This window comes from Narcine bancroftii, chromosome 10, assembly GCF_036971445.1.
Source record: "Narcine bancroftii isolate sNarBan1 chromosome 10, sNarBan1.hap1, whole genome shotgun sequence".
Taxonomy (NCBI): Eukaryota; Metazoa; Chordata; class Chondrichthyes; order Torpediniformes; family Narcinidae; genus Narcine; species Narcine bancroftii.
In genome coordinates this window covers 73,696,875-73,711,024 of record NC_091478.1, presented here as the reverse complement: position 1 = coordinate 73,711,024, position 14,150 = coordinate 73,696,875, and the positions used below count along the sequence as shown (strand labels likewise).

The following is a 14,150-nucleotide window of genomic DNA, read 5'->3' as shown; positions in this document are numbered from 1 at the left end:
AGCAATTAGAACAATGTTATTACAGCTCCAATGACCCAGGTTCGAAATCGGCACTGTAAGAAGTTTGTATGTTCTCCCGTGTCTGCGTGTGTTTCCGCCTGATACTCCGGTTTCTTCCCACCCTTAAAAAAACATACGGGAGGTCGTAGGTGAATTGATGTATTTGGGCGGCATGGCCTGTTACCATGCTGTACGTCTAAATTTACAAAGAAATTTGGCTCTGCCTCTGGCATATTTATTTGCTTCTCTACCTGGAGACCTCAGAACAACAGGAAAGGTGTGCCATGGATTAGGGAAACCTGCTTCATGGATCCACACTGATAAAAATGGTCACAACATTCATTTCCTTCAAAACTGCCAGAAATCCTGCATTCAGGGTGGGGATAATATGCACCTCAGGAAATTATATTGCTGGCCTCCATGCATACGATGCCTTTAAAAGAAGTTGCTCAATCCACACGAGTGATAGCAATTAACTAACTCATACACCAGGGTCAGGAACAGCTGTTACCCCTCCACCTTCAGACTCCTGAACAACAAATTCAATCAGAGACTCATTTAAGGACTCTTACATTATTTATCTCTGAATTTTTTTTTGTTGTTGCGGTATTTGTGCAGTTTGTTTACATTTCTTTTTTTGATTACGTTTCTTTGTTTTGTGTATGTATTTGTTTCTTGACTACGGTGTACACTAAAGATAAGTAGAAATTCTGCCTGGCCTGCAGGACAAAAGAATCTCAGTATTGAATGTGATGCCATGTCCAATAAACTTTAAATTTGAACTTTGATTAATTTTACCGCTGGAATGCTGAAGGCTGGAAATACACACACGAGGTGCACATCTCATCCTCTTAGCATTGGTTTATTTCTGTGAGATGTCCATTGTCATCATCCTGCCACAGATACCCACCTGTCACAGTATTTTATAAGCCTCTGGCAGAGTGTGGTGTCTGTCTCAATACTCTTCTATTTATTTCTCACGGAGAATTCTGTGCCAAAGCGAACCCAGCAGCTGAATAACCATTGGGAAACTGCTTCTTTTAATGTTCCTGGCGAGAGGAGATGGGTGGGGGAATAGATTGTGCAGCAGTTTTCGTTTCTCAAAGTGATTTTTTCAGGATTTGTGATTTTACATGATTTATTTCACAGAAATATTTATAGCTCAGAAGAAGATCATTTGGTCAATCATAAAAGATCTAGCCAAGCTAATCCTGACATCCAGAACATATTAATATTAGACACTGAGTTGTACGGATAATTATTTGTTTTAATTTCAGAACAATGGGAATCATGAATACTGGGAGTCAAGATCAAGATTCTACTATTGTCATGTACTAATTTTTTTTGTGGACTCCGTTGGTGATGGTTGACTGTGGGTACTGCACTTCTGGTAGTCACTGAGCTGGAATGGTCTCTCCAGGGTGCAAGCCAGGGCTCATGTGCTATTAGTCAATTTTGCCTGTCTTCAAGGTACACATAGAAGTCACTAGCCTTGCCCAGCACCCCCAACGATTGGAGAAAGAGAAGCAGAGTCCCCTTAGAGCCACCAAACGCCCGTGTGGAGTCTCCTCCTGCCCCCCACCCCCCCCCCCCCCCCAGCTCCACAGCCCCTGCAGTTGCACAGCTTCCGATCGATCTACTGGCAAAACTCAGGTGTCAAACTCAAATTCACAGAGGGCCAAAATTAAAACTCGGACTAAGTCGTGGGCCGAACTAAATATTTATTGAAAATTTTCAACAACATCTGCATGTTTTCTCTTCTTTCAACATATGTAATGTTAAACTTTTTCTTATTAAAATAAATGTTTAATAATAGTTTTGGTTAAACTCTTTCCAGAAGAAGCATTAACAAATGAGAAATAAAATATTCAATAAATAATATTTCTCTATAGCCTTTAAGCTCCTTTTAAATGTATTTTTTTTTCACAAGCCAACAAGTCAAAAAAATAACAATTTGCTTCAATGACAAACAGGTTTGTCTTTTAAAATGATGAACATATAGTCTCCCTCCCACCTGTCTTGAAAGGTCCTGTTTTCTGTCTTTCGTTTGGCCATTTTTCGTAAGGGGTTTATTACACGTGAGTTGGGCGACAGGTCGCAGATGCTAATGAAAGTAAAGAGAGGAGGTGGGGGCGATTAGCAGGCTGACGGGCCGGCGCCAACGCATTTGCAAAGCATTCTGGGATTTGCAGTATTAGCTGTGCATGCGCTATACTGGCGCGGCGGCCAGCGGGCCAGCTCTAATACATATTTGATATGATCTTGCGGGCCAAATATAATTATATCATGGGTCAAATTTGGCCCGCGGGCCTGAGTTTGACATGTGTGCTCTAAGGAGTCATTCTTGCCCTTGGCACCCTCTTGAATCCTGGTCCCTATGAAACGGTCTCCAGCAGCAGCTGGCAGCCTGGTGCGAGTCTTTCAGCTGCCAGTCTCCAGTTATCAGTTTGAGAACATTTCGGAATCAGCTTCATAAAATAACGTTGTTCATTTGTAAAAGGTGATGAGGTTTAATTGAATAACGTACATAAAAGGGCACAGATCAACCTGTGCCTGTGAGTGTTACACGACTCTGAAAGTTGGGCTGTGTGAAGGAGTGGCTCACTGTGGCTGCTTTGTGTGGTGGAAATTATTCGAAAACCTAATCTCTCTTCGTCTGGAAAGGCACAAGAAGTTTTCTCTTGCGGCACTGCATCTTCCCCATGGACTCCACAGACCTGTTCTGGCAAGAAGGGGGAGATTTGGCAGATGCAGTTAGTCCTGGGAGGACAGTGTCTGGCAATCTGAAGGCTCATGAGGATCAATGGTTAATGTCAGTGGAAGCAAAGACGCACCAACCTATCTACCAACCGAAAGCTGTGCACCTCCTGCCATCTATTCAACAGGTTTACTCTCTATAACTCACACACTTCCACCACCATGCCCTGAGAGTGCATTCATTTCTCAATTTGCTCAGGTCTTGAGACCTGAAATGCCACTTTGCCCAAACATCTTGCATAGTGCTGACTGTCCATTGACTACAGTTGCTGAGGCCGTTATCACCATTGTGAATGAAACAATGAAAGTAACAGTTTTATACCTCTCATGCTCTGCCAAGTGGAGTCCTCCCACAAACTGGAGGAACCACACGTCATTACCGTCTGGGCAGCCTCCAACCAGATAGCATGAACATCAACTTCTCTGGTATCTGATGGATCCCCTCCCCCACCACCATTTCTCCCTTTCCCTACCCCTATGTCAACTTTGCTTCAGCTCTGCTTTCACAGATCTACCCTCCCCCCCCCTTCCCTCCCCCTTCCCCCCCGCCTTCTCTTGATCGATTCTCAGCTTCTCTTTCCTGACCTCTTATCCATATCCTCCTCTTGGCTGTGGACCTGTGCTCTTCCTCCAGCCCTTTCTTCCCCTTCACCCTCACCTTTTTATTCAGGTGCCTGTCTACTTTTTGTTCATACCTTGTCGAAGGGCTCAGGCACAAAATGTTGCTTATATCTTTGCCTCCTCTGGACGCTGAAGAACCTGCAGAGATTCCCAGCAGTTTTGTGCATTAAATATTGTACCTAATAGTTTTTTTCCCCCACATCCTCCCTCTACAGATTCAAGAGAGCCAAGCAAACCTCCACAGAACTATAGAACATCCGGTAGCTAGAGTATTGATGAATGGTTTGATTTCGGAACCCTTTAAGTTAACTCGATCAACTCATCAAGGTTGTCCTTTATCACCAGCTTTGTTTGCGTTAGTGATTGAACCTTTAGCACAGTTGATAAGACAAAATATACAGATACAAGGTATGAAAGTTTTAGACGAGGAGTATAAAATTAATTTATTTGCTGATGATGTATTGGTGTATTTAATAAACCCAGCTCAGTCACTTTTACACTTGAAGGAGTGTTTGATCCAATATGGACGTCTTTCTGGATATAAAGTTAATTGGGAAAAAAGTGAAATATTACTGGTAAGTGAAGGAAATTATTCAGTTTATAAGAATATTATTAATTTGAATTGGACTGATCGAATTAAATATTTGGGTATAATTTTGAATGTTAATGATCAATCTTTATATAAATTAAATTATACTCCGTTAATGAAAAAAATTAAAACTGATTTGATTAAATGGAAAGATTTACCTAAATACAATTAAGATGAATATTTTTCCGCATATACAATATTTGTTTCAATCTATTCCGTATTTACTTGATAATATTTTTTTTTGAGATTTGAATAAAATGGTTAGGGAGTTTTTATGGAGAGGTAAATTTTTGAGAGTAGCTTTGAATAAATTAACTTGGAAATATGAGTTGGGGGGATTACGTTTACCACATTTTCAAAATTATTATGAAGCAGCCCAACTTAAATTTATTAGTTCATTGATTGATTTGGTACGGCCTCCGAGTTGGGCCAAAATTGAGATGGCAAATATTTCTGAATTTGAAATACATCAATTTTTGTTTAGATGGAATATAAATTTGTTACAACAATATAATGTGCCTATACTAAAACATTTAATGAAGTTATGGATAAAGAAAAATAAAATGACAGGCTCTAGGGGTAAATTATCGGCTTTGACTCAGTTGTATAATAATCAACTTATTTCTTTTTCAATACATAATCGAAGTTTATTGCATTGGAGATTTAAAGGTGTGAAAAATTTGGGAGATTGTTTTAAAGAGGGTAAATTATTATCTTTTAATCAGATGAGGGAAAGTTTTGGTATTGATAAGAACTCTGTTTCTCTATTATCACATTCGATCTTTGGTAAAATGTATTTTTGGTAGAGATATGATTTTACCTGAAATGACTAAATTTGAGACTTCTCTTATGAAGGTACCAGAGAAGGGTTATATTTCATCTATGTATCAAATATTACAGGATGGTATGGATAAAAAGGGTTGGGATAGATCTAAAAGTAAATGGGAAGCGGACACTGGTTTTATTTTTTCCGAAGATGATTGGTTAGATATCTGTTATGATAGTGTAACTAGATTGATAAATGCACGTTATGCAATGATTAACTATAATTTTTTACATCAATTATACTTAACACCTGAAAAATTTAAAAAGTATGGTTTTCATGAATCAAATTTGTGTTTTAGATGTGGTGATACGGTTGGAACTTCTTTTCATGCTGTTTGGTCATGTATACATGTATACATATACAATCTTTTTGGAAGAAAATTCAATCATTTTTAGAATATCTGTATGATTAAAATAGTTTTAGATTCAACAGTATTTTTATTGGGTAGTTTGCAACCTCTGAAAGGTTTGGGATTAGATAAGTTTCAGCTTGCTTTTGTATATTTAGCTTTATCTGTAGCGAAAAAATGTATTGCTATTACGTGGAAAGATACAAATATGATTGATATTAATAGATGGCGTAATGAGATGAAATATTGTTTAATAATGGAAAAAATTATGTATGTTTCGTGTGATAATTATAATTGTTTTATTAATAAGTGGTTGTTATATTCAGAATATTTACATTTCAATTTACATTGATTAGATCTTAATATGTATATTTAATTTTTCTTTAATACTTTTTTCTTTTTTCTTTCTTTATGGCTCTCCTTAGGAGAGTTGGCTGAAGGCGGGGGGGCGGGGGGGTTCTTTTTTTTTTCTATATATAAAAAATAATGTTCATGTTTATGGTTAATTGTTGTATATGTCATATATTATTTGTTTTTTGAACAAATAAATAAAGTTTAAAAAAAAAAGAACTATAGAACATGACAACACAAAAAGCAGGCTCTTTAACCCATTTAGGACCATAAGACACAGGAGCAGAAATAGACCATTCAGCCCTTGGAGACCTCCATTTAATCACGAGCTGATCCATTTTCCCACCCTGCCCCACGACCCGGCCTTCTCCCCATAACCTTTGATGCCCTGGCTAATCAAGAACATATCAATCTGTCTTAAATATCCCCACAACTGCCTGAGGCAACAAATTCTGCAGATTTACCACCCTCTGGCTGAAGAAATTCTTATGCATCTCTGTTCTAAATTGATGCCCTTTCATCCTGAAGTTGTGCCCACTTGTCCTGGACTCTCTCACCATGGGAAACAACTTTTTCTTTACATCTACTCTGTCCATGCCTTCCAACACTCAAAATGTTTCAAAGAGATCCCCCTCCCCAGTCTCAAAAATTCCAATGAATTTGGAGAATGTCAAAAGTTCCTCATATGATAACCCTTTCATTCCCAGAATCATCCTTGCGAACATAGTCTAATACTGAACTATTATTCTGCCTGATTCATAGAGCACAACCTCATGTTTATGTGTCACAGAATAGCCTGAACTTTCCTTCCACTGTTTCCCTTCTGAAATCCACAGACGATTCTTTTGTATTCATTGGCTATGCTTCATCCTATTTCCAAGCCAGGTTTACTAATTCAATGATACAGGCAATCATGAGTTTATTGTAAAGCATATATAATGTACACATGCCCAGAATGCTGCAGCCGAACAGTTACTTATAAAGAAAGACTATCATCCTGATCAAAATGGTGGGAGGGGGAAGAGGACAGGCAGGAGGTAATAGGTGGATAAGGGTGGGAGGGCACACCAGCAAACAAAGGGGAGGGAGGATGGCTCTGTGAAAGAGGGAAGGGGGATGGAGAGCTGGACTAAAGAAGAGAGAGGGATGGGGAAGAGAGGAAGGTAGACTAGCAGAAACCAGAGACGTTGGTTAATGCCATCAGAGTGCCCAGATGGAATATTAGGTGTTTCTCCTTCAATTTACAGGTGGCCTTGGTTTGACAGTGGATGAGGCCATGAGGTGCGGTGCAGAATTTAAATGGTTGGCCACTGGGAGATCCCTGTCATTGATGCAGAGAAGACCACAATGGGAGCATCAGATACAGTTGATGACTTCCCCAGATTTCCAAGTGAATTGAGGCTTCACATGGAAGGACCGTTTGTGGCCCCAAGTAGCAGTGAAGGAGGAGGTGTGAGCACTTCCTGCGGCCACAGGGGAAGGTGCCAAGGGGATGATTAGTGGGAAGGGATGAATGAACGAGGGAGTCATGGAGGGAGCGGTGCCTACTTAAGTCAGAGAGGAGAAGATGTGTCTGGTGGTGGATAAGGTGTTGGATGCAGGGGCTGGTGGGGTGGCAGGTGAAGGCAGGGGTAATCCTGTTTTAGTTGTGTCTGGAGGCAGAGGGGACCAGAGCAGATGAGTGGGAAATGGAGGATACGTGGGTAAGGGCAGAGGTGGCAGAGGCGAAGCCACTTTTTAGGAACAAGGAGGACATCTTGGATGATCTGACTGGAAAATCTCATCTTGGAAGCAGATATGAAGGAGGCAGAAGAATTGAAAGAAAAGAATATAATCCTTGGAGGGGACTGGGTGTGAAGAAGTGAAGTCATGGTAGTTGTGGTAGTTGGTTGGTTTGTGAAAAAATGTCTGTGGAAAGTTGGTCTCCCAAGATGGAGACAGTGAGATGAAGAAAGGTGAGAGCGTCACTGGAGATGAACTGTCAGTTTGAGGTCGGGGTGAAAGTTACCAACAAAGTGAATTAAGTTGACGAGCTCATCACGGGTGCATGAGGCAGCACGATGTAGTCATCAATGTAGTGTTGAGGGGCCTTGCCTATGTAAGCTTGCAACAAGGATTGCTCCACAAAGCCAACAAAGAGGCCCGCATGGCTGGGACCCATGCAGGTATCTACGACAACTTCTTTATGACATTGGTTGCCTTCCTGATGTACCTCCTAACATAGATAGGAGGTCAGGGTCTGTAGTAGACCTAGCTGTGCTTACGGTCTTATGTAGCCTTCTGCCTTCCTGGGCACTTGTGTTGCTAAACAAGCCTGTGATCCATCCTTTCAGTATACTCCACCTGCAGAGGTTCGATGGAGTATCTGACGTGCCAAATCTCCTCAGACTGCTTAGAAAGTAGAGGCCCTGATATGCCTCAATATGCTGGCTTCACAAAAGGTGTTCTCAGGTAGGGACTCCCAGAATCTTGAAGATTCTGACTCTCTCAACCTCCCTCTTTTCAATGCAGACAAGTTCATGGTCTCTCAGCCTCTCCTTCCTGAAATATACTATAAGCTCCTTGGTCTTTGTGATAATGAGAGCAAGATTGTTGTTCTGGCACCACCCAACCAGGTTCTCAATCTCCACCCTGTATTCTGGCACATTACTTCCAATTATTCAGACAGCAACGGTGGTGTCGTCAGCAAGTCCATAGATTGAGTTGGATCTGAACTTGGGCTGCACAGTTTTGGAGGTACAGGCAGTGAAGCAGGGGGCTAGGCCTGCAGCCTTGGGGTGCCCCTGTGATGATAGTCAGCACGGAGGAGATGATGTTGCTGATCCACACTGATTAGAGTCAAGGATCCAGTTGCAGAGGAATGGCCAGAATTTCAGCTTGATCATGAGTTTAACTGGTACAATGCCTTTGAACATCAAGCTGTAGACAATGAGCAACAACCTAACACAGGTGCTCCTGTGGTCCAGGGGTACCCAACACAAAGTGGAGGGCCAGCAAGTTGGCAGCGGCTCTTGACCTGCTGTGATGGGAGGTGAACTGAAGTGGGTCCAGTTCCTTCCTGAGATAGAAGTTGCTTCTCTTCTTAACCAACCCCTCATCCCAGTAGATGCCACTGGCCCATAGTCATTGAGGCACGTCACCTTGCTCTTCTCAGGCTGTAGCAAAAAGTTCAGTACGTCCCCAAAAAAAATTCCATCCAGTTGGACAGCACTGGTTTTACTTTTGGGATACTGTCAGGTACCAGTGTCTGGGCCAAATGGTTTCTAAGGCTTCACCCTCTAGAATGCTACCCCCTGTGACCAACTGCTATTAGAGACAATGCTCCAATTAATTTTACTTTAATCTCTTTGGAAAAAGCTGGCAGTGAATAGGAATGACTCTGGGTGGTACAAAATAATTGAGGACAAGTCTGTACTGCAGAACATAGGATTGAGGTTCTCTCAGCCCTTAGATTTTTCACTACCTTAACCAGAGGTTGCCAGCAAATTCTGACAAAATTAGGCTGCTTCATTCCACTTTGAATAGTCAGTTTTTGCATTTGTCACATGTCATTCATTTTTAGATTAGGGTAACACTACCTACCTTCCACTGAAGTGAATGGAACCACTGATCTCGTAGATAACTGTTTGCTGCCTGTAAAGAAATGTAAAAATTCTGTTAAACGTACAAGAAGACAGAGCAGAATTTAAAGACCTTATTATAAAGTGATCACATAAGATTGATTTTACTGGAGTATGTCAAGCTCCCAGTGCATCAAAATTGCCCTGCTTCTTGACGCAGGTCCAAGTACAGAAACATTATTTTATGTTACCTCATAAACCAAAACATCAGCACCAACAGGGATGGAATGCTTTGTCAAATTACAGCCAGTCAGTTAACAAATAATGAGAAGGGAAACCATACTTTGAGAGTAAATATCACCAGAGGACCTAAAATTCCTTTCCAAGATCCTAGCAGGGTTCTAGTGGCTTGCATTTCAAAACTACTGCACTTGCGAGTTTGAGATTTTAGGAGTTGAGCCCATGGTACGACCCCTTGTAGGTTGAACATGAAGTGGGAGAAGCTTTCTAAACCAGGGCCACAGAAATACAAGATCTGTAGGTACTAGAATCTTCTGCAAATTCTTTAAAAAAAGAGTCCTGATTGATCGCTGCTCTCCATGGACGCAGCCTGTCCCTCAAGCACCTCTTTGTTTGCTCTGAAATAGAGCCTCCAAGTTAACGTGCTAAAGTTCACCATGAGTCATATTATCTTTAAAGTGGCAACCTTCTGATGAATTTCTCATGTTATGGTGAGAAGAAAAACATTAGATCTTTATTGCCTGTTTGTTCTGACTATCAGCCATTATTTTAAATGGTTAGGGATGTCTGCAACTAATTCTTGATAAGCACAGCAGTGGGGAGCAGTACGTGGAGTGGGGTGGGGGGGGGTGGTGAGAAGGTGCTAGTTTTACACCGAGAGGAAATGAAACGTCAACAAGCTGGGATGCAAGGTCATGGACCAAAATGTCGACCATCCTCCAACCTCCAATGATAATCATATCTCACTGAGTTCCTAAAGCAGTTTGTGTTTTTCCTCAACTCACTTCCTTAATGGTGTTAATGGAAGTAGAATGAGGGGAGGGCAAGGACAATTCATCTGCTCATTGCAGGTAGTGGAGAGCGTGCAGACCAGTTGCATCACAGCCTGGTAAGGGGGGATCAATACCTCAGAGTTGAAAGCTGGGCAAAAGATAGTTAACACAGCCCAGTACATCACAGACAAAACACTCGCCACCATTGAGAAAATGGAATGTTGGCATTGGAGAGCAGCAGCAGTCATCAAGGATCCACACCACCCAGGACATGATCTTTTCTTGCTGCTGCCATCAGGAAAGAGGTATTGGTGCCACAAGACTCACACCACCAGGTTCAGGAACAGTTGCTACCCACCACCATCAGACTCCTCAATGACAAACTCAATCAGAGACTCATTTAAGGACTCTTACTTTGTACATTATTTATTACTGAATTTTTTTTCTGTATTACACAGTTTGTTTACCTTTCTTTCTTTATTTACATTTCGCTCTTTTGTCTTTGTTGAGTATAGTTTTTTTTTGCACTACCGACAAGTAGAAATTCTGCCTGGACCACAGGAAAAAGAATCTCAGAGTCATGTATGTGCTCTGACAATAAGTCTGAACGTTAAACTTTTAAATCGTAAACTTAAATATTTAAAGGTTTCTACAGGCTTCATTTTTTGGAACCATCAACAGAAGTGCTGGAAGAACTCAGCCAGTTAAGCAGCGTACGTAAAAGGAGAAGCCAGTCAAATCTTTGGGACAGCGATCCTTCCTCAGAACTGGGAGGGGATGCAAGTTTCTTCTTTTTTTAGAACCTTGCATTAAATTTGATAATGAGTTTATTGACATACACACAAGTGCAATGAGCACCAAAGTTCTTACTTGCTGCAGCCAAACAGGTACTTTTTGTATATAAAGGACCCAACTATAAGAGTACATATTAAATTACACCCTGTGTGGAAAGAGATAATAAATATAAGAGAAAGGTGCACAAATAATTATTCAAAGTTACGGATAGTGCAATAAAAAGTGGCATTTCAACAGTGCAGGCAGGTCTTTGGTGGTCCTGCTGCGTCTCATGTTTGGGGTGGTAAGGGGAGGTCCAAGAACCTGATAGGCCTTGGGGAAAAAAAAACTATTGTCGAATATAGAGGTGCTGATCTCCAGTCTTTTTATCTGAAGGCGGCAGCAGGAAAAATTGGGACCAGGGTAATGGGAGTTCTTTTTGATGTTGGCTTCCTTCTTGAGGCATCACTTCAATCGGGTATCTTCGATGGGTGGGAGGGTGGAACCTGTGATGGAGTTGGCTGTGTTTGCAGCCTTCTCTGTTCCAGGGCATTCGAATTACCAAACTAGGTTGTGATGCAACAGTGCACCTGTAGAAATTGGAGAGAGGATATTCAGTAAACGCTAAATCTCTTCCAACTTAGATCTGAGAGGAGTTGATGTACCTTCTTCACAGTGCTGGCTCCAGGAAAGGTCCTCTGGAATATAGGCTGCCAGGAATTTGGTTCCAACCCTCCCCATGTGTGTCCCATCGATGCAGAAAGGTGCGCAGTCCCTCAGGACCCCTTCCTAAAATCCACGATAAGTTCTTGTTGACGTTGAGAGCAAAGTGGCTGTTCTGACACCACCCAACTAGATTTAACAAATTTAACACGGGCCTCATGACACTCAGCAGCAAGAAAACTCATCCTACCCCCATCTCAATGCCCTATCCTACTTCAGGGATGCTTGCATTTCCCAGCATTCTCATCCCACCTCTTTGCCAGACGTTGGTTTCCAGCTTGATAGCCAATCCATAGATGTGAGCTGGAACCAAAGGCATTCTTATACAATCACCCACAGCCAATAGTCCATCCCAACCAGGCTTCCCCTCCACCCCCCTACTTGAACTGCAGTCACTGAAGCAGGTGCCTTCCTTTTCTCGTGCATCAGGTTTTCAGTTTCTTTACATAGAAATCTTTGTTGTTGCCTGGGCAGTGTTGTAATTTCAGCTCCTGCACTCTTGCTTACCCTTCACTTCAACTGAAAGAAGGAGGCTAGTGCCAAAACCAAAATACCTTCAACCACTGGGAAGTCACAGAGGCAACATTGAAATGGATGTGAGCCCAGGCTTTGTTGCTAATCCATTAATGACAGGGTAAAGCACTACAAGCCCTTGAAAGCTCTCGCGACTCTGTGTAATGTTGGCAGTAGCCCTGGTTTACTGTCGCCTATTACAGTGGGCATTGTTCTTGTTCATTTTGGATTGGGGTATTATTTAAGAGGAAAAAACTCGACAAATAAAAAGTTGCCTAGGGCAGCGCACAGACACGTTTTGCAGGATGGTGGATCAGCACACTTTCTGCAATGACCTTGACCATATTTGTCCCATCTGCAAAATGTTTCACATCACAATGCCTCGTTCTTTAAAAAAAAATCAGAAAGAAGGAAAAAAGAGAACTTAACAAGACACAAAATGGATCATCATCGTGGCATGAGCGTACAGTGCAACTTCTCTGTTGACTCACAGGATGGTTTCACGTTACTGTTCACCATGCTGGTGCCAGAAATTGCTGATACTGTATCCGCATCTTTCATTGCCTGACAATAAACCTGGCCACTTTACCCAAAAATTTGGCACAATCTTCTCTTAAGTTTGCAAGCAATACATTTTTTTCTACATTTCCCTAACACAGATTTCCAGCCAGACAAACGTATTGTCACTGGGGTTCAAGACACTTGCTCAGAACTGGAATTCTTTTGACGCTAAAGTCACTAAGCCAAAATTTTAATGCTATTTCTCCCCTATTTATGCCCACTGACCCAAATCTTTTCTGCTTTTATTAAAGAGACACAATAGCTTCGTGTGTTCATGTGCACAAGACAGTCTCAATGCGAGAGTGCCCTTGAGAATTCTTGTCTTGCAAACTACTGAAAAGTTGTAGCAGAATAATATAAATTTCAAAGAGCTGCGATATGTCCTCCCTTGCTCAGTTTCCCTTTTGGGGTGACAAGTATTACATTCTACATTCTGCAGTGGAGTTCAGAGTGGCTGCAAGGCGTGATATAGCCACACAAAAGGCTGCAGTTTTGAGGTACTAGAATTACATATTTTTGAGGATTTAAAAAAAATAGCCAGGTTTCTAGAATGGATTATGGTGCAAAGAATTGATCTTATAAATTTCGAGATCATTCCATATTTGACAGTGTAATAAGAAATGAAAGGTTATGCAGATTAAACAAAAATAAACACAAAAAAGTGTAAGGTGATACACTTTGATGAATGCAGTGGGAGACTGAGAAAGAGGGTGCATGAATGAAAATGCACAAATACAAAACTGATTAGACAGAGCCCAAATAAGATTTATTATGATAGGACGAGCAAAAGAAATGTATTGTGACAACCTGGAAAATGGAAACAAGCCTTAAAATACAACAGTGGTATACAGAAATAAACCAGTGTATTCTATTGGAAAAAAATTACATACAGTCTGAAAGACAAGTGTACATTATTCAAACAAACTTGGGAACCATACATAAAATATGTTAGGGAATGCCGACCACAAACCTCCATCTCTTAAAACGACATAATTATTAGCACAATGAGATTTAAATATGTGGAAGTGGACGATACGACTTTTTTGTTATTTCTTTGTTTTATTATTTATTGGTTTTTGAAGAGGGGGTGGGGAAAAAGAGGAAATGTCACTGTATATATTGACGATGATCATTTGTAGATGTTGTTACTGCTACGACTCATAGTGCAAGAAATGATTTTTTTTAAAAAGTAAGCCATAAAATGGAGAAGAAATAGACAATCGAGTTTTCCCCACTCCTTAATCATGAGCTAATCCATTTTTCCACTTAGCCCCACTGCCTGGCCTCTCCATAACCTTTGATGGCCTGGCAAATCAAAAATCTATCAAGCTCTGCCTTAAATATGACCAATGCCTTGGCCTCCAACTGCCTGTGGCAACAAATTCCACAGATTTACCATCCTCTGGCTACAGAAATCCCTCCACATCTCAGTTCTAAGCAGACGCCCCTCAATTACGAAGTTGTGCCTCTTGTCCTAGACTCTCCCAGCATGGGAAACAACCTTTCTACATCT

General features: G+C 41.2%; 1 protein-coding gene across 7 annotated transcripts in view; it reads right to left on the bottom strand.

Annotated features, from left to right (window-relative positions):
- cmip (c-Maf inducing protein) overlaps positions 1-14,150 on the bottom strand; it is a 260,745-nt gene that overhangs the window by 111,376 nt on the left and 135,219 nt on the right. For all 7 annotated transcript variants that reach the window (XM_069901342.1, XM_069901343.1, XM_069901346.1 and 4 more), the window contains one exon: positions 9,076-9,126. In XM_069901342.1, the coding sequence (XP_069757443.1) occupies positions 9,076-9,126 (51 nt within the window). The remainder of the gene's footprint in view (positions 1-9,075; positions 9,127-14,150) is intronic.